The following is a 26566-nucleotide window of genomic DNA, read 5'->3' as shown; positions in this document are numbered from 1 at the left end:
GGCTCCCCCCCATCTCGCCAGCTCCTTGGGTCCTCCGAGGTGCCTACAGGAATCCTCTCATTGCTCTACAGAAAGTTGTGCTGATCTGTGTCTTAGGCAAATGAAGCACTACAGAGAAGTGCCAGATTAAATACTCTAACTAGATGCTCCTATATCCCATCTAACTAGCAGCTCCTATATCCCATCGCATCGATGGGATGCGAAGGGATATAGGAGCAGCTGGCAGAGAGAAGTGGCCCAGCAGGCTAGAGCTGGACTACTGCTCTTATCAGCAGTCCTTGGCACGCACACACGCTTCTGAAGGGCAGCAGTGAGCTTCAGAATATCTCAAAATTGTGTTCTGTCACATATTTTCTACCCCCCCCTTGAAAAACACAACCAATCTCTGAGAAACCTGCCTGCTTTGCTCATATTTTCTGCATAAAAATGTGGCCTTTTAATTTAAATGTTGCCACCTGTCATCTTTATCCTTTTATTTTTGTTGCCTCTGCTGCTAATTCTCATTTAAAATGCAATGTAAATTCCCGAAAGAAGCGGGCTGGGTGGAGGACGGAATTTGGGACGTTCGGCAGAACCACGCCAGGAGCTACCAGAGCAGCACACGGCCTCGGCTCGTTGCGTAACTTAATTAGACTTTCCCCAATAAAACGCCACCTTCGTACAAGAGACCCCAAATAACACGCTTTCCCTGAAATATCTGGAGTCTGATTCATCTGTTTTACTCCTGCCTTCTGCTGGCTTAGCACCACCAGCAACAGCAGCGGCGTTACACCAACGTGAAGCTGAAATAAATCCATGGAGAGACAGACACACTGCAAACACACAGAAATTAATGCGCTTTTCACTGCTCTCCGTGTACAAACACACAGGAAAATTTTTTTTTTCCTTCCCTTCCTCTCTTTTTGCAAGTTCCTGGCTATCGCTCTGCAATGTAGATATTCCCATCATGCCTCGGTGCTTTCCAGCCCCATGATGCCCTCACTTTTGATTGTGTAGATGAAGTTGAAGTGCACAGGGTATTTACTGATCCAGTTATCTTGTTCTGTGACAGGCAGAATCAATCAATCAAGGGGCCAGCTTTATGCTTGCGTATTCCAGGCACATCTCCGCACTTCAGGATACGAGATCACAGTGTTATCCAGCCAAATTTGATCAACAAATGCAGTTCCCCTGTGCCACAGCAATCTCAGATGAAGATGTTATTATGTGGAACTGAGCAAAGTGATAAAGACAGTACAGAAAAGGAGGAAAAGTCCAGCTGGACCTTTCTGACAGCCTCTATATACTAGGGCTGCAGCATCCCTTTTTCCGAGGCTAAGAAAAACAGCACATTCCCAAGGAGCTGTTGCAAAATGCTTTCCGGCCACCCTGTATCTGTTGGTACTTAATGAAAGAAACATTATGCCATGGAGTTTGATACCCTATTCTTAAATGATGGACAACAGATTTGAGCCCTCGCCACTGTATCGATGTTCATTTTTATAACACACGATCACATACTGCATTTTTCATCACTCTGCTGTGGACAAGCATAGCAAAACCTGAATGCCTAAAAGTATATTTTAAAATGACAGCTGGCTTAAGCAACCTTTAAGGTTTTTTTTTGTTTGTTTGATGGGTGTTTTTGTTAAAATCCTAGCTACAGAAATACGAACGTGAACGTGTAAATGTTTAAGTCTGTCTCAAGGATAATTGACACCATGCTTTTATTTTGCCAATAGCTTTTCACTTTGCTATTGCCCTACAGTTATTTTACATTATTTAATCCGAAATACCATCTTTTTGATTCTACCTTTCTTTGCATTTTAAATCTTTAATGGGAGCCTTTGGCAGTCCATGGGCACAATTATTAGACATCTACAGAGAGAAATTGAAAAATTAATCATATTTTCCATTTTATATTTCTGTACTATACATAAAAATTATCTGGTCTTAAAGCTGCATTCTGCAGCCTTTCAGCATTCTCTCCCCAACATGGTAAATACTAGGCAAGAATCGGTGTATCTTACACTCAAATCTCTTCGGCTAAACAGTTATACAGAGAAGGCTGTGTTCTCTTTTCAAGTGCAAAATTTATTTCAGATCATTTTTCAATTAAAAGGCATCTGCTGCTACTACTTCTGTTATGCACTGCCTAACAATCAGTAAAAAGTACCCTAAACTAATCATATTGATGATACTGAAGTTGTTTATTACCCTTTTATGGGCTTGGGTACTTAAATCACAGTTTTCCACAACTGTATGCAAAATGGGTAACATAATCCTTATGCAGTTTATTATAGAAACTGATATATGCGTTAATCTGACCTTTGTCTAAATAGATCCGTAACCACAGGGAAAAAAAAATCCAAAGGCATCTATCAGCATGTGAGCAGTATCAAAACTGCTATATCTATTAACTTTGTTTTCCTTTCACTATTATTAAACTGGAAAGCAAAAATCAACTGGAAAATTATGCCATTTGGGTTCCCTTGTCATCATGTAGTAAGTATGAGAAATATATGTGCAATAGCCAAATGGCCAATAGACAAAACACCCACTCCAAGTGACGTACTGTTTTCCATACCACTCAGACAAAATCAAAACAACAGAGCTGTTGCAAACAAAAACAAAATAACATTTCCCATAAGCATTCCAGACAGAGAAAATTTACAGGAAAAGAAAGCTGGGAAAAGACCCAGAGCGACGCGAGTGTTTGTACCTCCAGCCATAAAACCCTTTGCTGCAGAGATGGTAAACAACAGTCGAACATTAAAAACACATAAAGGCTAACAATTGATTAATTATCCAACTTTTTAGTTAAAGATTTACATCAGCAGCGAGGGCTCGGTGCTGGCACCGGCGCTGCCTTTGGTGGCGAGCTCGGTGCCCCCGGTTGGGGCAGCAGCAGCACAGGACCCAGGCTTCACTGAGAAAAGAGCAGGATCCGAGCCGGCATGGGGAAAAGCCCCAGCAATAAAGCTGGGAGGGGAAAGTAAACAACCAGGTTGATTGCTTCGGAGCAGTCTGTTCTGCAGAGGCTTCAAGAAAATAAAAAGAAAATCTGGCTTTTTTTTTTTTTCTTGGAAAGTCCTTCCAAGTCTATGTGCAGCCTGGTGGAATAACAACTTGAAAAAGTGAAGATGTCGATTTTTTATAGCTGACTCACATTTATATAACTTTGTTAATGCATCTGCTCCCTGGAAGTTACAGTATCTGTGTTTAGCCGAGATACCTGACCATAAATCGTGGCAGTGCGGTGAATATCAACAGCTGCATTTTACTATTGCAGCCAGTTTACAGTGTCTCCATCACAGCGAATTCTTGTCAGCTGCACTCTCGCTAACACAATTCCTATGTTTTGCCTGGCAGTAAATGGACGCTCCTGCCCCAGCATCATCTAAACAACTCTGTTAACATTTGCCCCCAAGCGTCTCTCTCTTTGTCCAGTCCCTGTCTTCTAACAGATGTCATCCAAGTCTAATCAAGCATAAAATGGTCATAAATATTTCTTTCTGGTAGATTTCACATTCGCATTTCATGCAGGGACATGATATTTTTCTGCTACCTCCAGGGAGTACCTAATGCAAAAACCAGTTACTTACATTCAAGGCTCATGTTCCTTTAGTAAAATGCAGCACATGTTCTCAGTTCAAAGACATAAAAAGGCACAAGACTTTATCTTCTTTTGTTTAACTGCCCCCTTCTTTTTAATAACGTGTGCCACAGCTTCCATCTAAGTATGACACTGTCCTTTGCTTTGCAGGAAAACACACCGGCACATAATGCCCAATTTTGACTCTACTACCCTCTCGAGCACGAGCTATTTTGATTTTCCTCTTCCCATGCCCTAATTGTTGCACAAAGAGGTGTTGCTTTTTTGTCCTCGGCTATTTCATTTAACAAGCCACTCAAAGGATTCACAGGGTAAGAAAGGCACTTCTCTATTTTGGTTGATTTTATGCAAAATGTTGCAGCCTACCTCATCATGCATTTTGTTAAAACAATTAAATTATCCTAAGGTACAAATTTAAGGTTCATGCCTATCTAACAGCTGATAAAGATCATCATGAGATATAAGCAATTTCCAGTATTTAAACTTCAATAATTCAGTCAAAACTATTCAGGATAATTAATTCTGACTTCTTAATGTTGGAATCATCAGAGAAATTATATTTATCTTCGGTAAACTTGGTAAATAGTTGTGTCAGAATGTAAAATAGAACTAACCCTGGATTATTCACAAAGCCATATGTCTTATTATTTTTTCCCCTGTTATGTTTGTCACAGCAGAAATATGACATCGCTATATAAAGTGAACCAAACAACACTTAAGGATATAGATCACAACAGTGAAGCTGTTTTCTCCCTCCTCCTTCTCCACTGAGTCTAATATTTGATTACTGTTAGTCAAATCAAGCTTTCAGGCAAATAATCTCCATTTTTTAAGTTAATGAGATGTGGTCATGTCGACAACAGCTTGCAGAAACTTTTAATTCCAATTCCTGCAGGCTGTGCTGGCCTCTTTTACAGCAACCACTGTATGAATGAGTCAAATTTGCCAAAATGGCTTATGTAGACAAGTGCACACTTTAAAGAGGCACTAATTAAAAATACCCACTGGTATCATAATTTAAATACCATGAAAATAAACTGTAAAAGTAGCTCGGCTACAATCTTATGGCTTTCCTTAGAGCTCGTTTACTTTAACTAGATAGTGTTTTATTGCAGATGTACTCATAGCTAAAAACAATTTTTCGTCTTGGAGGAATTCAAGATTTTGATATAATTAAACAATTTATGTTAATATTTGTTTCACATAAGCTATTAAGCAAGCCCCCCAGAACAAGTGCTAATTGAGAAAGATGCAAAGAAGTAGAGTGCTGAAGTAAGCAGCAAATTTATACTGTTGATTTACTGCCCTATCTGCTACTTCCCCCCTCATTACAGCTCTCTTTCTTGCTCTCATTCTCTGCTATAAGGCTCCCAGCTGTACTGAATCCCATTAAAACACTTTCCTCGGTTGCTATTATCTACTGCTTTCCTTAAAAAAGGAAGAAGAGGAAAAGGGAGCAACAGAGGTGGAGCCTGGCATTATTCTCGATGCACTTCCCTGGCCACGACTTCTCCAAAATCCCTTTTGTCTTTCTGATTTTTTGGCAAGGAATGCAGGCGGCACAGCTGTAGTGTAACAAAAGCAGACATGAGATCAAAAAAAAAAGTTGGTGCTGAGAGGGTTAAACCTATTTAAGGGGTTAAATATGCAATTACCGCTGACTAAAACCAGAGAGACATATAGATAAATAGAAGAAATGAAGTCCCCAGGTTCCATTCAGAAGCCTTCATCACATTACTACCAGACAGAAAACTCTTTAAGTACCATTTTCAGATGTTAAATCATTGTTCGTGCAGCACATATTCTCACTATTCCTGGGGGAACAATATCTGAAGACAGCGTGCTAACAAATGCAATCCAGTAAACAGGCATTTTTCCTCTTGTTGTTAGTACCTTTGTGTTCCAGCTCCCAGCTCTGTCATCCATGCCTTCTCTCTGCTTTGAAGTTAAAGTACTGAATGAGCGTTGTCATCTATTATCCAGAGTGTGCATGTAGATTATAAATAAGAAATAAAAGTGACTTTCAGTACACTGCTTTTGCATTAGCAACTTGCCTTCTCTGTTACCTCCTCTGTCCTTCATACTTTGCTACCAACATTATATTAAAAACCTGACTTTAAGTGTTTCCTGCAGAATGAGAGACACATGCTGTAAAATATGTACACAGCAGAGACAAAAGTTTTATTGAAACAAACAAGTCTAGCAGTTGCAGCAGGTTCACAAGTTCAGCTTCAATAGACTGTTTAACCCTTATCTGCAGATGTCCTTCAGGCTCCCGACACATTAATTGCATCCCTGGCTTCGTTTGCATGCACGCCACTGAAAAGACAGAGCTATTAATTACACTGAAGTTTATTTACAGGAAGAGTCCTTTTCTACTATCGATCAATTATTTATTAATATTTCCCAGTGTAACAATCTCACCGGCATCTCTCGTTTTAAGGCCCGGAACAAACACTGCTCACACGAGGCACAGCGCTGACCTCTTTCAACTCGATCTGCTCGGACCTGGGCAGAAAACTCCCCTCCCTGAACGTGCTGCGTTCCTGACTCAGGGAGGTTTCTCCCGTTGCTTCATCTAAAGAAACACGTGAGCAAAGACAATCTGTGCTTTCAGTTACCGTGGCAAAACCCCTAAATCTTCCCTCGGCCTTCCCTGGGCCACCACCGGGCACGGGCGCGGACAGTTGGGGTCCCACCAGCTCCCCAGGTGTGTCTCTGCGCAGTGCGGGGAAAAACAGCTACGGGGGAAATCCAAGCCTAGGAAAGCGAAACAAGGCTGAGGCCAGAGCTAGCGCTGCAGGATGACCTGAGAGGCACCAAAAGCCAGCTTCAGAACAGTAAGCACAGACCTGGGAACAATACACTTCTAAATAATAACAACAGGTCTTTTACTCCTAATGAATTCCTCACTGTTTACCCATTTTTGAGGAGCAAATCCATCCTTACATACCCTACTTCCCTCCACTCCCACGTTCAGCTCAAAAGCTAGGCAGACGTTAACTTGCACAACATCTGTGCGGTTTCAGGATGACGGGGATGACCTGAAGCCCATCTGGGGAGGGAGTGGAAGCGGCTGGACGGGACACACCACGCAGTGCCCCGCGTGCCAGCTGTGAAACGATGCTATCAGCTGAGCCCTCCTGAAAACAACATTTGTCCACGCAGCTCCTGGCCTCTGCAGGTGGCAGCGGCTCCGGGGGGGCAGAAGAGAAGCCTGTCGGCTCTTCTGGCTGGACAGCAAACTTTGCAGTCCATCTGCAGCGCAGTAAGACCTGGTCAGGTAAGGAATCTGCGGGGCAGGCGCAGAGGAGCTCTCCTTCCCCTCATCCCTCCAGGTGTCCTGCATCATTCCTCCTTTCATCCTTTTGGATAAACAGTAATGATATAAGGAGGTTCAGCACAGTCCGGTGATTTTCACCCAAACATATGGGAGCCAGCCCTTTCATAAAACGCTTTAGGTAAATGGTTCAAGTCCCTGTAAAGACCGGGGCAAGGTAGTAATGATTTTCAAGGTTGTTGCCTACTGCCTGTCTCTGTAACATCACAAAGGAAAAATCAGATGGAGAAAAACAGACTAGAAGAAGAGGCATATATCCCTTCCTTCCTTCTACCAGGATAAGATGAAAATGTGATTGTGCTGAACAATCTTTCATTAGCAGATAGCACATCTGCCAGCAGCTCAGATAGCCTGGAGAATGCTGTCCTCCTTCCTCTTAGTTAAGGTAGCGGTGGGTAGCGTGGTCTCTGGATGCAAGACAAGGATCAGCAGTGCCATGCGAGTGTGAAGGGCGTGCTGCTGATCCCTCCACCGGTGCAAACCTGCGGTGCACCAGGGCACAGGAGCACCTCCTGTTCTGGAAAAACACCAAGTGTGGGGCCTGACCGCATCTTAACCCTGGAGGAAGGGGCAGCACTTGTGGCCTCGGCATTCCAGATCCTTAAGAGGCTTCTGGAAGCACGGCAACGAGACACGACTGCGATGCAACCACCACCTCGACCAGCTGCACGGGGAATATCGCTGTTAGAAATATGGTAAGGACTGAACGAGATGCTTGGAGCATAAATCTAAAGAAACGTCTACACAAAGGATTCTGTCGCATATCCGCAACACACTCGAGTATTTCCTCCTGGACAGTCCTGGAGGTTGCTTTGCCCTGCGTGTCTCTGGCCTTAAAGGACCTCGCCAGCACCGTGAGCCAGTGGTCGGCCCTTCTTCTGCTGGTCCTCAATAGGAAGATTTCAAGGGGCTCAAGAGGAACAAACTGGCATTCCTCTCCAAGAAAGATGATCAATCCTTCAACGGCTAGCTGCTGTGTCACTAAAAAAAGCAGTGTCGCGTTACAGGATAGCATGCCAGAGATTTCCTGAAAAGCTGCTGTGGCTTTGTTTAGCCACCACGATCTTACACGCGGGGCGCCTGTCGCTCCTCGAGGGCAGTCCCTGCCTGCCATGCAGGACTATTTTTTCCTCTGGTAGGGGCCGGTTTTCCATCCGCCTCCTGTCAACAAGACTGAATGAACTGAACATCAGTTGGGCTCCCTTATTCAGCAAGTTTGCCTCCTGCCCGAGATTACTAACAGGTAAACAGCCCCAGCTCCACGAGCTCATTTAGCACCAGCTGCATCTTCTCAGGGCAAGGAGATCAGCTCCCAAAGACAAGATCAGAGAAGGTGAAAAGCTGGTCTTAGGAAACATGAGAGCAGGTACAAAAGGGATTCGTTGCTGTGAAAGCACAATCTGTCAGCTCGTGATAAACCTGAACTGCTTCATATACCAAGGATCACTAGACATTAGCTGCTTTTATACGGCAACGTGGTGCAGAGGTTTCAGGTGGAATATTGTTTTATGTTGATCACGAGAAAGCTCTCCGCAGTTTTGATAAAGCCTGCACAGAGGCTTTTCATTCAAACTAATGAGTGATACTGGCTGTTGGATGCCGAGCCACGCTCTTGACATCTTCCAATGGTTCAGGCCCTAACCAGGAATCAATTCAGTCTGGAGAAGCAAGAGCCTTACTCATCTACGGGGGGCTGAACGATGATCCCGTTCCCTGGGCTTTCCCCAGGCACATCTGAAAAGGTGCGGCGACAAAGGGGGCACCACGTGTTGGCAAAGCACGTCTCTTACCAGAGGGATCTCCCTGCTCAGCCCGCTCTGAAGGAGCAGTCAGCTCACGCTGCCATCAGCATCAAACAGCTCAGACCCGACGGGCTCTTCGCTTAGTGCAGGCCTTTTGCTGCTCTGTTTTCCAACATCTGTTTCAGCGCCTGTCATCTCCCTGCTTTAAACAAATGCACTGCAGATGTCTTGTCTTGTGGACGACAGAGACTTGGCAAAGGCAGGAGCAGTGGCCTCCAAATGACAGAGGCAGGGTTATGGCAGTTGTTACTGGGGAGTTCTGCACGGCCTCTGTGCACTAGACATGAAGTGGGTTTTTAAGCACACGCACACCTTTACTCCTTCTGTTCTGTCCTTCAGATTTTAGCGACTGATGAAGGACAGGGATCAGGATACAGACGGAGAGGCAGCCTAACCCAGAAACATGTGGCTCGAGTCTTCTCAGAAGATTTATCATTGACATATGCAATTAAACGGGAAGACACACACATTTGCTCATCTTTTGCTCCAAGGACAATCTGATACAAGACGGAGAAGATGGAGGGACATGATGTGTGGTAAAGATAGACAGCTGAGACCAGATTCTGGCCTGAACACAATAGAAGAGAGACTTCCTTGGGCTAAGATTGTGCTTCTGGAAGAACCAATAGATGAAATGAGATAGACACACATGTAGAAGAAATAGGGATGGGTTACTGTGAGGGCTCTCCAGGCACATCCCTCCTGCTGCACTCCTTTTACCCAAATCCAGTTCGAGCTGCCACTGGGAGAACCTGTTAAATGAGATCTCGAATTTTAGATTTTTTGAGTCCCTGTAAACACTTCTCACCTGCAACTGTTTGAAGTTTGGGTGGGATGGGCTACATAGTTAATAAGATTCCAACAATATCCGTTTTCATTAGTGTAGTTAATTGGTGCAATAGGTGCAAAAAGCCTGGAACAAGCGAAGTGCTGGCTGGCTGCTCTTCCCGGTGCTCTGTCCTGCTCACTGAAGGAGAGACAGGTTGTTTTGAATAACTAGGCTGTTTTGAATGTCAAGTGCAGACATCAGGTCCGTCCAAGATGCAAGTAATCTTTTAAAAGCAAGGGGAAAAAATGTTTGCCTCGGTACATCTTTGAACAGAGGAAAAACAGCAGAAGTCCTGTATTTTGACTGTAAAGACTTCTGGTAGTATCTCAGAGGATGTTTTCTTATGCAAGCTAGGAAAACATATTCTTAACAAAATAACTGTATGTGGTTCGTATGTATCCACGGTTCACTCTCAGAATCAAAGCAGGTAGCAAATGCATGCTGACGAAGTCAATCCTTTATGAAACACACCGACGAAGGAACAGAGAACCTGTTGGTGATACTACATTGGGGCTGATTGCTAAGCTGATATAGGAGAAGAAGTGGAGAAAGTGGAGCAACTGTTGGTAAAAAAAATGGGATGGCATTTATTAAAGATAAATCTACAGTGCTGCAATTCAGCTGGAATACCCAAACTTTGCAATGCAGCAAGGAAAACAACTAATTACACAGCACTTCCTCAGGAAAAAAAAAAAGTCTAGGGATTACAGTGGATCACAAGTTGAACATGAGTCAACGGGGTCATGCTGTTGCAAAAATAGCATGCACCACAGTCAGGTGCATAAACAGGAGCATCGCCTGCAAGTCAGACACCGGGAAATTTGTTGTCTCCACTTGTTGCAGCAAGACGTCAGCTGGAGGATCGTGTCATTTGAGCACCACAAGCCAAGAGGAACACAGACTGCCTGCGGAGTCCGGAGGACAGTGACCAGAACGATCACAGGTCTGGAAAATACACGTTACACAGTCAGAGCTAGGACTGCTTAAGTTCTGAGGAGATGAAGGGCACAAACATGGAAACGGCATTCAGATGTTGCTATATGAAAAAGGCTGCTGTAAAGAGAAAGGAGACGATCTGCTCGCAGGCCTGTTACAGGCTCCACAGGAGGTAAGAGGGTTTACCCGCAGGATAAGCATTTGGTCAGGCATTGGGAAGAAGCATCCTGATGGAAGACCCTGCCCTGATTTGAGATGTCGCCGCTGCACCCAGTGAGGCCGTCAGCCACTGCTGGAAAAGCTCCTACCGTGGGCTCTCGGTGCCCTTGGAAGGATCCCCAGACAGGAACACGGCACGCACTTCCCTGCCCCCAGGGAAAGGCCCGTATTTTTGCTCGCAGTTTATGAATCTTTGACATGCAGGCCTTATGACACAGCCTTGGTAGACCGTATCTTTTATTTATTATGCCTAGCAATTGTCCTTGTAATCAATTAGGAAAAAAAGCAGGTGGTCAACAGGAACTCTGAAAAATAAAACCCCTCTGCAAAGCAAACACCATACCTTTCAGAGCAAAGAAAATACTGTAAACAGAGCTAATCACTGCTAAACCCCTATAATCCAGTCCTTGCCCAAGTTAAAAGGCTGGAACCAAGTGTAAAACACTTCAAAAAGCCTCCTCATTAATTGGAGGAATTGGTGAATCATTTCTCAAGGAAAAGAAAGAACTATTTCAACTTCCCAAACCTTGCCACGCTGGGCAAAGGGGCTCAGGCCTGCAGCGTCAGGCTGGGCTGGTGCACGGGGGGTCCTGTGCCACCCACCCAGGACGGCTGCTCCGCGTGCCGGGGGACAGCGACCCATCGCGGTGCCACCTCTGTGCGCTGTAAAGGAAGATTTGTCAAAGAGGAAACGGCCTGCTTTTAGCTTCTCCATAAAATACCTACAGTTACCAGCATTGCCTGCACTTTGTTGAGTGTTGCATTCAATAATATTAATAGGCTCGTATTTACCATACCTTAAAAGCTAACAATCCCATTGCCAGCACTAATTAAAAAGACAAGAAACTGAAAGGAGGCAGTGGATTATTTCTTCGATATGGATTCACACCTAGATTTAATAAAACCTGCTTTACTGTTATAACCCTACATTTGTTTCAGGAACACCATAAAAGATAAGTCTGCTTTTTGTTGTTTACTGGCTTGGAGGGTTTTTCTTTAGGACCTGTAATATAGCATTGAAGCTAGGGGAAGCAGACCGTTTTCCCTGAGCTTCTGCTACCCAAGTAACAAGTCTGGAATGACGGCTGGGAAGATACCAGCACACCTACTCAGCCAGAAGAGTTCTGGACAGGCGGGCAGGAGAAGGCAGGGTTAGGGACGTTGAGCTGCAACGAACGCTCCCCAGGACTGCACAGAAGGCACTTCACCCCCAGCCCCAGCCCAGCGCCACAGCCAGCTCTGCCGGCCGGCACGCCGCCTGCTTTGCCTTCCTCCAGCCACAGAGCACCCCACGATTACCTGTCCTTGCCTCCAAACCCGAGCTGCCACGCAGGATACAAAGCAGAGCTGCTGCCTTCCCCACGCCGACCTGCTCTGCACGCACACACCACGTGCCACACGTTCCCAGTGGGAAGTTTTATGCACCGCAGTACGAAACCTACCAAATAAAACACCGCACCTGCAGAGCCTGCGAGGGTATGATTAGTAACGACAGAGAGATCAGGGCCTTATCCGGCCTCTTCGTCAAAAACGTTGTAGGCTTTTCAACAAAATCTCCAGCAGTTGCTTTCCACGCACACTCGTCTGTCTTTCTCTGAGCTCTAAGAAAAGGACTGGCACAGTACAGGAGCGGGTGCATAAGGCGGTACAACAAAGTAACCATATACGACAGCCACGCTACCCCAAACAGAGCTTTTCCTAGGACAGATCAAATTTGGATCAAGCATCCCCTTTAAGCAGACACCAGAAAAAGTCTCTTGGGGACGGCTGAGACGGACTGCAGAAGCTCTCCCATGCACAAGAACTCCACCCCATTTTACTTCTCGCTGTTCCTGCAGGACGCTGGGTCCCACTGCTCCCAGTCCCATTTATCCTTCCCCATGTCTGACCTTTCTCCTCCAATGAATCACTTAATTATGTGGAAACAAAACTATGAAACGATGATGGTTTAAAAACACAAGTGCCCTATAGCTTCGTACCTGAGAGAGCAGCCAAACCCCAGAGGCGTGGGGCTGCTGCTGGTTAAGGATGGCACCAGGCACCAGGGAAGATCCACCCTCTGCCTTCAGAGCCTACCAGTTTTTTAGCACACGTATAACTGATTATTAGAGTAAGGAGTAAAAAGCAGGAGTGTCAGACAGTCAGTGGCCCTACCGCATTATGCTAGTTCTCTCCTGGCATGTTTTTTTTTTTGGTAACAGTGATAACAACAAGGAAATTTTAAGGAAAACTTCATCCGACCACATTAACAACTGCCACATTCCTTTAGCTTGTGATCACTTTAATTCAAGCAGGCAAGATTTTTTTGCCCTTCCTTTCCTGCATTTAATTTCCAGGTAGAGTTTGTTAAAGCCTGAAATCCCACCTGAACTTTGGCAAGTCTTTTGAAAAAAAAAAAAAAAAAAAAAAAGGGAAAAAAGCCCCATACACAAATATTTGGCTAAGCAACCCATAGCAAATTGCGTAATGCCAGTTAAAAGTTGTGTTTTTTAAGTATCAGCCCCAGAGGTTTTATCTGAAATAAAATCCTGATTACTTCAGATTCTGGAGGCAAACTGTGACCTTGCTCTGCATCTCCAAATTTGAAACATTTGTGTCGTGCCCCTCAATAATGATGTCTCTTGCTAGAAAAGAACAAAATCTTCTCAAAAACATGCTTATTTCGTATAATAGGGTAAGAAGGCCCACAACAAGCCTATAAGAATTAGTTCAGCCTTGAAGCTTGATCAAAAGAGGCTACCCGAAATGGGAAATACAATTCTTTATCAAGCAAAACTAACCCACCTCCAAGCATGCAAGCATCTCCCGAGCACCCGCATGTCCGGTGATGTTTCTGTCTGTAACAATCCCAGCCCTCAATCCTTACAATCATTAAATGAGAATCAAGATCATGTCAGCACACAGAACACAAGAAATTATACCCATGTCTTGCATCACTCTCTTCCATGTGCCTGAGAGCATGCACCTCTGCCAAGGGCTGGGGGCGAACGGGAGGATTGTGCTGATGAGCTTTGCAACACGTTGCCAGATAGATTAAATAGCCAAACTCTCCCCAACCCTCTCTTTACAAGCCTTACTTTCAGGAGCCCAGAAAGAAAGAAAGAAAAAAAAAATCTTAAAAGAAGAAATATGATTAAAAATAAATCGAAAACCGCAACTTGTAATAAAGCTGGCACTGGCCCCAGGCTTCAGAAATGTCTGACACATGACACTGACTTTACAGACGCTCTACAGATACAATATATATGGCTTTTACGGGGGGGGGGGGGGGGGGGGGGAAGGTATATTTGCACTATTTAAAACAGGTTACAAATACATTTTATGTTTTGAAAATGCAGTGAGCCTGGCTAACAAATGCACAACATAGCAACAAAACAGGCAACACTCATCCTGCAAAACTGTCATTATAGGATGTCGCTGTTTACACGAAGCATCCAAAAATTACCTTCTGCTATTTTTTTTAATTAATGGGGTGCTATGCAGTTAAATAAACTCATGAAGAGTATTCATGAGTTTTGCGTTTTCCTTTGAATCCCAATCTTTATTTACAACATTACTGTTATAAATTACAACACCAGTGCTGATATTCTTTTCACTTGCTGTGATACCCAATGAAGCTCCACAGGATAAAGAACATAACAGAGGAAACCGTGGCGTTTCATTCTGCTCTCATTTAAATCTATTCGAGTCAGACAAAACTCCACCGAAATCGACAGCCCCGCTAGTGAAAATCAGCTCATAAGGCACTGCCAAGCAATCCCCCTACATGCAACTCACGCTCCCAAATAAAGTTGAATTACTTTTAAAATACCAGCAATGCATGCAACTTCTTGTTAGTGGGCAATTACTACTCCTTAATTCAGGAAGGTACTCGAGCACATTCCCGGGTTTACAGGCAGGAGCCATACCGGTGACCTCACCGCGACGACTGATGTGCCCACGTTTAGGCACATGCTTTAGCATCTTGCGACATCAAGGCCCCAACAGGGAAGTTTTGTGCGAACTAAAGTCTTCTTGACACCCTAAGAGGCACGCTGCCGTTTAAGCTTGCTGTACCACAGGATTGGTTGCACTGTTTGTTAGATAACCCCTAAGCCTGAAGATCAATGGAGGAGGAACAGCCTCCAATAATTTAAATAACATCAATCATTAGAAATAGACTTTTAATTTGTATCTGGTGTCTACTGAACGTCTTTCTCAGCAGACACATGTGCTGGTTAAAAGCTTTGAAGCATTCCTTTGTGCAGTTTCCCTAAACAGAACTCCTGAATGTATAACTTTTTTGCTTATGAGTAAGCATAAGCAAATACAGGGGTAGAGAGCACACCTACGAAAACAGCTGGGAACAAACATACCATTGCTGATTTTTTGCATGAGATGCAAGGTTAAAAAACAAACCAGCAAACATATTTCAGAAGTTACAGCTCTTCAAAGAGCCCGCAGAAACCTAAGCAATTACTACATGACTTTAAGTTACCAGTAAAAGCAACTATTGTATAAAAAAAATAAATAAATACAGAAATAGACATCCCCAGTCTGAAGATTTGGATGTGCACATAACCCAGGTGGTTACATGTCTAATGGCCCGGCTTCTGCAGGTACATGCTTGTACACGCACACATGACTGCAGAGCCAATGTCAAGGTGCTCCGAGGACTCAAGATTTATGCAGTTATTTGTAAAAGACCTTAGAAGCAAAATAAAACAAAACCAAGGCAAAAAAAAAAATCTCAGCAAGCGCAACAAAGTGGTAGTTTCCCCTTACCCTTCAGCACTTCGAGAAGATTCAAGGCTTGTTGATGTCAATAAGTAGTTATAACAAAGGCATTAGTAATAGTGAGGATAGAGAATGCCGCATGAATGTTCTCAGCATGGTTCATTGACAAGAGATCTAAAAATTGAATTATTAAGGAAAAAAATCATTGATTCTAAAATCCAGGCAAGGTAGCCAGCCTACGTTAAAACTTATTTAATTTTTCCAGCACTGCTTCATTCCTAAGCTCTCAGAGCCACAGCTTTTCCATTGAAAACCAAAAGACATTTTACGCACAATTTTCCCCCTACTAGAAAGAGGTATATTGTGCCCTTCAGTGAACATAAAATTGATATTATCATCTCTTAGTTTATATCTCACTACTTAACCTTCAGATTAAAAGTTATTAGATTTGAATGACTAAAAAGACATCATGTCACCTTCTGCTCAATGTTGGGAGATCAGAGAACTTGAGGGAAAAGTCTGAACGATAAAAACACCAAGTTACCATAAAGTTGTTTTTCACATTCTCCGATGAAACAGCACAAGCCCTACAAATGCAGCAATCTTTTCACGACGCTGTGATCATCGATTATCAGTGTACTACAATACAAAATCAGACACGTTCCCAATAACCTGGATGTAGTTTAAACTGCACCCTCAAATGGCTCCTTCGATAGCAACAGCAGTTTAATAATTAGGCTTTATGTCTCCTTGGACAAAATGACTCAACATGGACGCTCCCTTAAAGTCTAACAAACAAATTTGGTCTAACCCAGTTATGTCAATATGAAACAAAGACTTTATCTAGGATCTGGTTTAGCAGTTTTGTTCTGAAGAGATAAGTCCACATCATGATCAATGGGACCATAAAACTCCTGATGCAGCTTGTAACCCTTCCCCACGGGTTTTTTGAAATAAGATGAAGCTCAGCAACTTATTTAAAATAATATCATAGCATTACTTCAATTTATACTGTGATACATTCAGAATTCTTTCCAGTCTAACCTTCTTTTTGATCTACCCAATTAAAGCAGCCTCTCAACAATACGCCAAACCCTCCATTTCTCGTACTTTCTCCTCCTCCTTGGACATGAACAAAATCTGAAGAAACCACATATTCCCTCTGGAGTTTGCTTTCTTCAATCTAACACTTCACAGCTCAACGTTTCTCAAAACATCTACTGCTCTAAAAGGCCAAACTGTGACATCTTCACATTGATACCACAAACACTGCAACTACAGTTGGTGAGACTAATTGTGAGGAAATTGTTGACTTTGGTACAGATACCAGAACCTAGTCCGGATTTTTGATGTCTATGAAATGTTTGTTTTTTTTTGTCTCACGTACGTGAACAACACAATTTTTCATTTGTATGCATTCAAAGAATAAAAGCATAAAAAAATACAAAACAGGATGCACTAAAAATTATATGTAATGCCATCTTTTTTTTTTCCAAGGAAAAAACCTTTCCTTACTTTGTGGACACAGAGCAAAAACGGTGTTTGTCTAAGCTCCTCTGAAAGTTCAAAACGACACTTCATAATTACAGTATAGTTCAGCTCAAAGACAAAAGTGAAGAAAAGAAACTTCCCTACAATTCTTTATATAAACTTCCTTCTTGTACCAGTTGCATTTTGATTGCTATTCCAGTTTGTCATAAACAGTCACCTTGTAACCCTTTTTATCAAACAATCTATGCACCACCTAAGAGTACACTACACTTCATCAGACAAGCTATAGGTTTACATTATACAAACATTCCAATTCTGCCTGCTCAGCGCAGGTTGTCAATAAATGCAAGCAATTGCAAAACAGCAATGTGTGTTTTTTTCCTTGAGAGAACACTGATACGAGCCTGCCAGTTCTGCAAAATAAACTCTCTGCAATCTCTGTAGCTAATCTGTCAACAAATTACTATTAAAGTCATACCTCCTAAAAGTTCAAAAGCATTCTGGATTAGACAAAAGATACCGAGTTATATACTCGCGGGGCAGTACTTGAAGTTAGGGTATCAAAGTGGATCTTGCTATTGATGTGGAGAGGTTTGCATTTCTGCCACAAAGCAACACAGCATTTGGTGTCTTGCTGCCGTACATCAGAATTCAACTTGATAATCACCCCCTTTGTTCAATTCACATTCTGATTTCTCTAACAACATGAAGAACACTTTAATGAATAGTCCCAAGGATAAAAATAAATCACAATAAATAATATTTTATAAACTATAAAAAAAAAGAACTGACTAGAACCGAGGTATCAAGCCTTCTGTTTGAGTAGACGTCAGAAACCACTGAAGCAACTAATGCTGTGACCATGTGTGTTAAAAGGCAGCTCGTCCCCATGAGCCTGTGTTTATCACTCCCCGGTAGCACGTCACCCCCTCATTACAGGCTTTCTGTCCCAGCTCCCTCGCTCAGCCTGCCTCGCAGCTCGTGGCTGACTCTGACACCCACTCGGCACCTCCCAGAGGTTTTCCACGGTGCCCAAGAGCCATCCGATGCAGCCTGGAGCCCTGTTCCCACGTTTTCAGCCCCGTCCCTTGGTCTTGGCGCCTTGGGAACAAGCTGCTGAGCCCTGCTGCCTGACCCCATGCCAAATGCCCGTTTCTGGTCCCTTTATAGGAAGCCTGATGGCCCAGGTGACAATTCCAGGTTTTCCAGGCAGGTCACCAAAACCCTGCCCTCTCCACCAAATTCGGATGTGACCCATTCATTCCTGTAAGGTGCCAACCACCGGCTGCCAGACGTGTCAGTGGCAAGGGGAAGGCAGCCTCTCTCCCCCTCAGGAGGTGCCAAAATACCACGGGAAAGCTCTCCTTCCCTTTTAGACTGGTTCTGGGAGTGATTTCTCCTACACCTATCTCCATGTTTATTCACCCCTACCAAAGACACACTGTCCCTGAGAAGCCACTTGTACTGCTTTTGCTCTCTGAAAAGTATCTTCATGACTACAAACACAAACATCCATTTGAGCTATGTGTTGTTACATCTAGAAGAACTGGTCTCCGCATTCTCTACTCCCCACTTAACAGCGCATTTTAGAAGATCGACAATACTAAATAATTTAGCATCCCTCTGACTTCTTGCATGGCAGACTCACCCTGAGATGACACGGAAGTAAAACTTGCCCTATGAGTCCTCCCTGCACTTAGAACAAGAGAGTTCGCACCGCACGCTGTTCCTTCCATCACAGGAACATCTGCGGTGCTCCACAGTTTTCCATGCTAAAATATTTACAAGTTTGTAAACCCATTAAAACTTCCTAAAAAATGTGAAGCATTTGTTTTCCTTTCTCAAAGTAACAAAGCTATTAGTTCTCATAAATTCATAAATTTACCAAAAAATGTGAACCAAAACTCAGCACAGATGCTTTAGACGAGCCACTGCGAGCCCACGTTCCACTGCTCAGCCCCGCTCAGCACCGGAATACATCGCTACCCACAACAGCCGAGCTCAAACTACCCGCCGCTGATTTTTTTCTTCAGACAAAACAAGTGCCAGGTGGCAAAAAGAAAAGATTTGAATGAAATGCTCTTAAGAAATAGCTGTTTAATTCAGAACTCATTCATTTGTATTGAAGAAGCGTTCTGTGGAACGCATTCTGTTAAGTGACCTGAGAGCATATGTTGTATATGGAGAAACATCTAAACATTATGCTCCATGTTGTATGTGTATCTGTAAATGCTTGCATTAGCTGTCTGAAAACAACGGGTTTTTCTTCTTTTCAGCATTTAAAAATATTTTCCAAACACAAAGATTGATATTTTTATGCTGGCTCTGGTTACCCTTTTGTTGTTATCCTTTTTTTTTTTTTTCAATAAGTGTTTCAAACTTTGCAATCAACTTGCTCTTTAAAAGATAACTCCATGGAAAAGTTAGTCATCAAAACCAATTAAGAGCAGAATTCAAACACAGAACATAAAGGTCTTTTAAGCACTTGGAGGAAAGCGAGCTAAGCGAACACGTTTGTTGTGCTGGCAGAGGAAAAATAAACTAGGGGCGAAACGCGGAGCCACGCGGAGCCCACCGCAGGCAGCCCTGCCCCAGCTGTGCCGGGCACCGGGGGAGGGCTGAGGACCCGTTTGGGAAGGAATCTGTGCCCCTCTTTAACCGAACGGGCGGCTGGTGAATGCCACAACGCATTACATGCGAGATTACAACGCGATGGAAGGCAGCGAGAGCCCTCTGGATGGCTACGGAGAAGCAGCTGGGAGCAGGAGGGACGCAGCGGAGGGCTGCGCCCTGCTGCTGGGCCATGCCCCGCAGCGTGCCCGTGTGCTCCCTCGGCTCCTCTCTGCTCAGAGCGGGCAGGCAGCAGCGCTGGAAAATTCCATAGTGCTCCTATGGAAAAGGCAGTGTAATTAACTCGTTTTGATATCAAGCCTTTTTAAGGAGAGACCTTTGTGTTGAACATATTTTACTGTTCCAATCCTCTTCTACTGTCCTATATTAATCAAAGCTGTAACCCCTGTTGTCTTTGCACTACGAATCAGAATGTGCCCCTGGCGAAGAATGAGGGAAAAGTCAACAGGAATTAAGTTTCAGTGCAACTGTTTACTCAACTGTGGCCTGCAGTTATTGAAATTTTATCCGTGGTTTTGTGTGACTACTGCAGTAATGAATTCAGCATGGCTGTGATTTTCTCACTGATGGTATTCTCACTTCAAGTAAAAACCTGTAGGATGAAAATGATTGAAACAACCCAAATCTATGCATTTAGTATCATCCATTTTTCTGACTTGTTTAATTACGAGAGCTTTCTGTCTTAGGTTGGCAAATGGGGTCCCTTGCTCCTCCACAAGCCCAGAGTTTGCTTTGTTTTTGAGTGCGGGTTTTTCTTCTCCACAACAACCTGCTAAAAAGATCACTGTACGCTTAGGGGAGTCTTAACCAGCTGCCAATCGCTTATTTAAAAGGTTTGAAGAATGCTTATTGCATTAGAGAAGTGAGGGGTAGGCCTAAGTGTATTCACAACGGCTCAACTGCAGCCTTTGTTCCCAAACACGTTAATGATACATGCCCAGCACTCCAGTGTAAAATTTCCTCAGAGAGTTGCAAAATTTTATCAGAGAAAAGAAAAAAGACAAAATGTATTATACGGATAATTCACACTGGTGAACGTAGTCACTTCCCAGAAAATACACTAATTAAAATACAAAGGGAAAGGCTAAGGCGTAATTTTGTTGCGATTCTTCTGAATTGAAGAGAGCCCTGACGCGCGCTTTATTTATTTATTTACTCCGAAGTTTTGCCACAGCAGATACCTCCACAGCGTTTCTCGCTAATAGAAAACATTCTGTTGATAGAGGTTGCTAGGTTATATTAAAAATTGTTGCAAAAACAAAACTTAGCATTAGTGTATTTTCCACCCAGTGACATATTTTGGAAACCAGTTATTTGTATACAGCAGTTCACCCAATCGCTGCCACCAGACTCAACACACTCGGGCCCTGATCTTCGGGTATTGCCAGGGAACGATTTAAAAAGAACTCCGGAAAAAAAAGTCTAACGTTTCTCTTTACATTGCGATCGCAATCCTCTACAGACAAAAAATGTACAGAATGTTGTAGGCAGGTCCTGAAAGCATCCTCTGACTGGCAAACGTGAAGGGTTTGGGGGTGGGGGGGGTTAAATGCTTCATGCTTTTTCTGTAAGTAGGAAAATTGTAATACGTCTTACAGTACCTGCTGTTGCTGAAGATGTGTTAAATCTGCAGCCCCAATTTCAACTGAAGGTGTCTCGCCGTTTGATCTCACTTCCCGTAGGCTGCACTCTAGTAAATGGTTGCCACCGCTCGCTCCATTCTGAATGGCTGAACCGTTACTTTTTGTCTCAGTCCCAGATTCTTGCATCATGACTCAAAAACCTGAAATAATTTAGGGGAGGGGAAAAAAAAGCAGCTGTTAAAACAGTTGCTGTATATAAGGAGACATGCCCTGTTTTAAATCCTGCCAAAACTGTAAACATTTGTCATTTCCCTTCATACGATTTATCTTTCATTAATGGTTCATGCTACTAGTTTATGTTTATTTATCTGTTGGTACAGCTATAATTTTAGTAAGTACGTTCTGTTCTAAATATAGTATTATTTGCTCAACATCTTTTTTCCCTTAGAGAAAAAAAAATATTTTCAAATGAACACACAGAATCCATAATTAAATTTCTCTAGTTACATCTGGATGCTTTCCTTTGAAACCGATGAGTCATTCTTTGCAACATGTGATGGACAACATCAAAAACTTCATACGTAGTATGTAGGGACAGGTAGGGGAAGCACAGCATTCAGCATTTCGGTTTCTGTCCCCACTGTGATACTGCTGAATTCCTCCTATTACCACGAATCAATTTAGGCTGAGCCTGGGATGTGCTGGACACCAGGGGTTCTCGCTTGGAGCAAACTGCTTCGGTGGCTCACAGAACTTGTGTTTTTGGCAAATTTATTGGATTTGGCCTGACTTTGGAGGCACTATGCTATTACGGTGAAAAGGCTCCTGAGTTATCTGCAGCAAGCTGTGTATTGGGCTAAACATCATCTTAGCAGTCACAGCTCTGCAGAGCCAGCCAGCAGGCTGCTCTTAACTCTTGGTGGACGTGTGTCTGCGGATCTATAAAATGCTGTGCTCACCAGTTATGGCAGTGGGTCGCAGACCCCACAACGAGGAGGAGGAGGAGGACTGCCTGATCGCTCCCCCAAGATCTCTTGGGATTTCATGTGTGTTTTTGTGAATGAACTGGCAGCACAAGACCCCAAGCAAAGCACGTATGTCACTTTCCAGCTGCAAACCACTACCTTTGAGATGTGTTGATGAGTTGTTTTATAGGTATTTCCACCTGCTATGCCCCGAGTTACAAGATTTACACGTAATTAATCTGATCTGCTTCTGCCAGCTCACCCCTCCCTCTGTTCCCTGCCCGGGGATAGCCGTGCTGTGTGCTCAGAGCCCAGTGCCCGCTCAGCACCAGCTCACCACCCACATGGGAGCCAAGCACCTCTGTGCAGGGCCGTGCACTTCAAAATTCAGCAGCTTCACGCGCCAGGAGGAACCTGCTTCAGTTCCGTCACTGCCCCGATTCACAAGGAAGCACAAAAATCCTTTCCAGCGCATAAGGGAAAACGTCATTCAGAAAGGGAGAGGAACAGAACGCCTTTCTAATGGAAAAGTACCAAGGGAGAAGCCTTTCCCAGGGCTCCAGGGGAGCCCAGCGTGGCACAGCACCGGCTGGAGGCAAGGCCTCATCCTTCCAGCGCAGGCCCCGGCTGTAGGTGACCACCATCATTACAACGTGCTCCAGCTGCACGCACAAAGACCAGGCTGCTTTTTCACTTGGTAGCTTCAGCCATTCATAACGATGATCCATACGGCTGATAATCAAAATGTCATAACTGAGAAGCAGCTGACTAATGAGGGCTTTGTCACCACCACGCTCCGGCGTTAGCGCTCCTCGCTGATTCACGGCCCGGGCAGGCGAGCCGCTCATTAGCGGGACCCCGCTCCAGTCATGAAGGGATCTATTCAGGCTGCCGGCCGCCCGAGCGCATGGATGGTGCTAGGACAGATTCAAATGTTCCGATTACATTTAAATAAATTTCAGCTGGTCTATGGAAACCTCTTTCAATCTGTTTTGTGAAATCTTGGAATTATGCAAGGAGACAAAAGGGCTTGGGGACTCGTTACAAAGCTTCTGTCAGCCCCCTTGTAAGAGCTCCAGAGATCTAAACTAACCTACAGCTTTCCCAATGCCACGAGTAAATGCTTTGGGGTTTTAGCATGATCCTGCTCTCACACAGACTGAGCACGGCGTGTTTTTCATTTTCGACACTACAAGGAAACCCTACAAGCACTGTGAGGTCTATGCAAGCGCTCACTCCACGCATCTAGCACGCAAGGCTGGATTACACACTGGGCAGCGACTGCACCTCTTTTCACCAGAGATGACTCAAGAAATTGCTGCAACTCCTTCCCTTCTATCAAAATTTGAGGTCAAGCCTCAACTGGAGGAAACGGAGCATTTCATTAATGTAACTCAGCAGAAGATCTGGACAAGGAGACCACACAAGACTGTGGCAGCAGGTGAACCTTCAAGATTGATCTCTTGGACTGCTGTGATGCCCAGCGGCCAAGGGTGGGCGGCACGTCCCCATGCTGAGCAGGCCCTGGGGCAGGCCACCCCATTGAGGACAGGCACCCTAAAATGGCTGCAGGTGCCTCCAACAGACACCACAGCACAAAGAGATGGTAAAACCGACGTGCTCCAACAGTGAAAAGCACATTTCATTCTCAAATACTTCTGATGCAACAGATCAACTGGAGGCAAGAACATGGATAAATTAAGGAGGGTAAGAGAAAGCAGCGACCAAAGCTCGGAGATGTCTTTGACAGCAGCAAGAAGAATGCGCATCACCAAGGAGCAGATCTATCACTGCCTGATCACGATTTGTTGGCTTGCCCTTCTGAGCGAAATATCTCCAGGACACAGAAACTAGTTCACAAACAAACTGGTCAAGAAATTATTTATTGCCTCGAGGACTGCAAAATGCTCCTGGAAAAAAACAACAGTAGCTATTGCTACAATTTTTCCAACCTATAGGACAGAGAGAAGGATGGATTATTTACAGTATTTGGTAACAAAAAGATCACCGAGTTCCTGAGGACATGTCCAGGCTCCCTTTTACATTTCCGAGCACCCTAAGCAGCTACCAGCAGAGCCATGCGGGGTTGCCCTCGTGGTGTACCCAGCCAAACCAGTGCAACCAGCAGGGAAACGGAGCTAGAGGTGGAGTGTACAACAGGAACATCAGGCAGTAAAACGGAAATTGTGATGATTTCGACTTTCAGGGCTTTGCCCATTCAAAGATTATTTTAAAAGCAAAAGCGAACATCTCTGAGCAAATTTTGATTTAAGAACACCCATTCATGGGCAGTCAACTTCGATATAACTTCAGCTGGACACCAATACAAAACAAATCCACTTTGCTAAAATGCCTCCAATAGAAAACAGGATTTTCAAGGGAGAGAAGATAAAACTGTTTATTTCTTCACTGTAGTCAAATGTGAGTTGACATAAATAATCACAGTTTGGTTTGATCATTAAGCGTCATGTCATGAAAATCAACCTGCGAGAGCTTTCTGCAAGAATGATTATTATTTGTCTTTTTGAGCACACCTAAATGAGCTGAGGTGATAGTACACTGAGGATGGCTGAGATAATTGTCTCTCTTCAGCACAGAGGAGCAGGCCTTACAGAAGCCTATTAGTGAAGTCTGTCATTCAAAACTGTGAAAGAAAAAAGCAAAGCAAGGCTGACTTTATGCAACACGATTATGTTCTGTGGCAACTGAACCGAAGCTTTGTGTCTAGTACCACCAACACCGATTCTGGTCCGAATACAACCCTAGGTAAGCAGAACGGTACCGAAAAAGCTGTTGTGCATAATGATTTATTATAGGAATACCGTACTCGACAAAAACTTCCATGACATACCAGACACCACATTCTGACTCAAGAAATTTAATGGCAGAAGAGCACGTCCGCCTTGCACATTCTACCAAGCCAAATGACTCTCATATCAATTCTGCAAAGGAAAATGTATTTTAACAGCTTAAAATAGATGGGTTCTTATCACTGTAAGTATCTTTTCTTTTTTTTTTTTTCATAAAAATTCTACACTATTTCATGTTAGGGGTGGATACAGAATGACTCTTCAGATTATTAAAGGTGACACAAGATGCGTTTCCCCTAAGAAGGGACCAAAGCTAAGCTGCAACATGAACAACAAACTTCCACAGCTGCCCTTGTAAAATTGCATCCTGAAATCCAGGAGCTTGTATTAAACAAGCTGTTCATATATGACTTAATATCAGCTTCGTTTAAAAATCTCACAACAGAGATCGATTTTTCAAGATTCTGGACTTAACCTGCACAAAACCTCTTCTAGTTTTGATGTACGGCCAACTACAAAGCCAAAACCGTATGGTTTGGCTCATCTCTTTGCTTAACATGTTATGTTCAAGGTAAGGGGGTAAAATTTCAATGGAGTGGAATCAAAACGATGCACACTGTCAATAGGAGGACAACAGCTCATTGTCTTCCAGATGATTTGGAGACAGCTGATTTCTTAAGGGCATGGTCAAAATTGAAAAAACACAGGTCGGATGTGAACTCTGGCTGAATGAAAAGGATCTTTCTGAGGACTCCGGAGTCAGTGTTTTGAACTAAAAAGATACAACCTGAAGGAATCCTCATTTTGAAAACATTCTGTGCCAATCCATTTTTTAAAAAGTCCTTAACATCACTAAGTCCAGATGCTGCAGATACACATCTCCTAGCTCCACCGGACTATTGAGATGAGCAAGGTTAAGCATGGAGATTAGCAGGCAGGAGGTGGGCACTGAAGCGTGCAATTTCTGCAGTTCTGCTACTGGTATAGTTTCTAAAGACCAAGCAGCATTGTTTAATGTCAGCATGAGGGAGGATTTTATCACTGATGCACCCGTCAGAATAAGGACCCACTGCAAGTCTGAAAGACTACGAGACAGATACCCAGATCTGTTTGAATGCTCTCCCATACATGGAGGTATCTGGCAAGACTTTTTTTAAGACTCCTGAATAAGCACCAGTCTACACTTTAAGAATCTCATCACCTTAAAAAAAACTATCCCTGGGGTCTTCTGGGCCTTAAAATCCTTCTTTAAATACGATTCCAGACTCGACCTGGGCTACATTCAGAAAGTCACTAGCAAGGCTGATGATTTTATTTTGGCTACTAGTATCTGGAGGTTTTTACAAATACATACATGCACATAAAGATCTTTCAACATTTCTGTCCCCTGGGAACAATGCTAGAGCAAAAACGTTGTCATAATACATCCCCTCCTTGTCACATTTGTGGAAGATTTTAAGCTAACAAAAAGTTCAGCCTTTATTCCAGGGCAGTTAATTAAGGTTGACCAAGTCAGGCAGAAGTAAATTAACTTGGCTGATCAATTATTTATATGAAGCAGAATAAATGCCCTTAAAGAACTTGGCCCAGCCATGAAAGCATGTGTAAATTAAACTAAACACAGATTTATAAAATATATTTCTACTTGT

General features: G+C 43.6%; 1 protein-coding gene across 30 annotated transcripts in view; it reads right to left on the bottom strand.

Annotated features, from left to right (window-relative positions):
- The window catches only part of FOXP1 (forkhead box P1), a 370718-nt gene that overhangs the window by 140213 nt on the left and 203939 nt on the right, over positions 1-26566 (bottom strand). For all 30 annotated transcript variants that reach the window (XM_035547093.1, XM_050712861.1, XM_035547101.2 and 27 more), the window contains one exon: positions 21161-21342. In XM_035547093.1, the coding sequence (XP_035402986.1) occupies positions 21161-21331 (171 nt within the window). In that variant the 5' untranslated portion in view covers positions 21332-21342. The remainder of the gene's footprint in view (positions 1-21160; positions 21343-26566) is intronic.

The sequence above is a fragment of the Cygnus atratus genome, chromosome 10 (genome assembly GCF_013377495.2).
Source record: "Cygnus atratus isolate AKBS03 ecotype Queensland, Australia chromosome 10, CAtr_DNAZoo_HiC_assembly, whole genome shotgun sequence".
Classification (NCBI taxonomy): domain Eukaryota; kingdom Metazoa; phylum Chordata; class Aves; order Anseriformes; family Anatidae; genus Cygnus; species Cygnus atratus.
The sequence above is the reverse complement of the archived record's forward strand: the minus strand, read 5'-3'. Positions and strand labels throughout refer to the sequence as shown.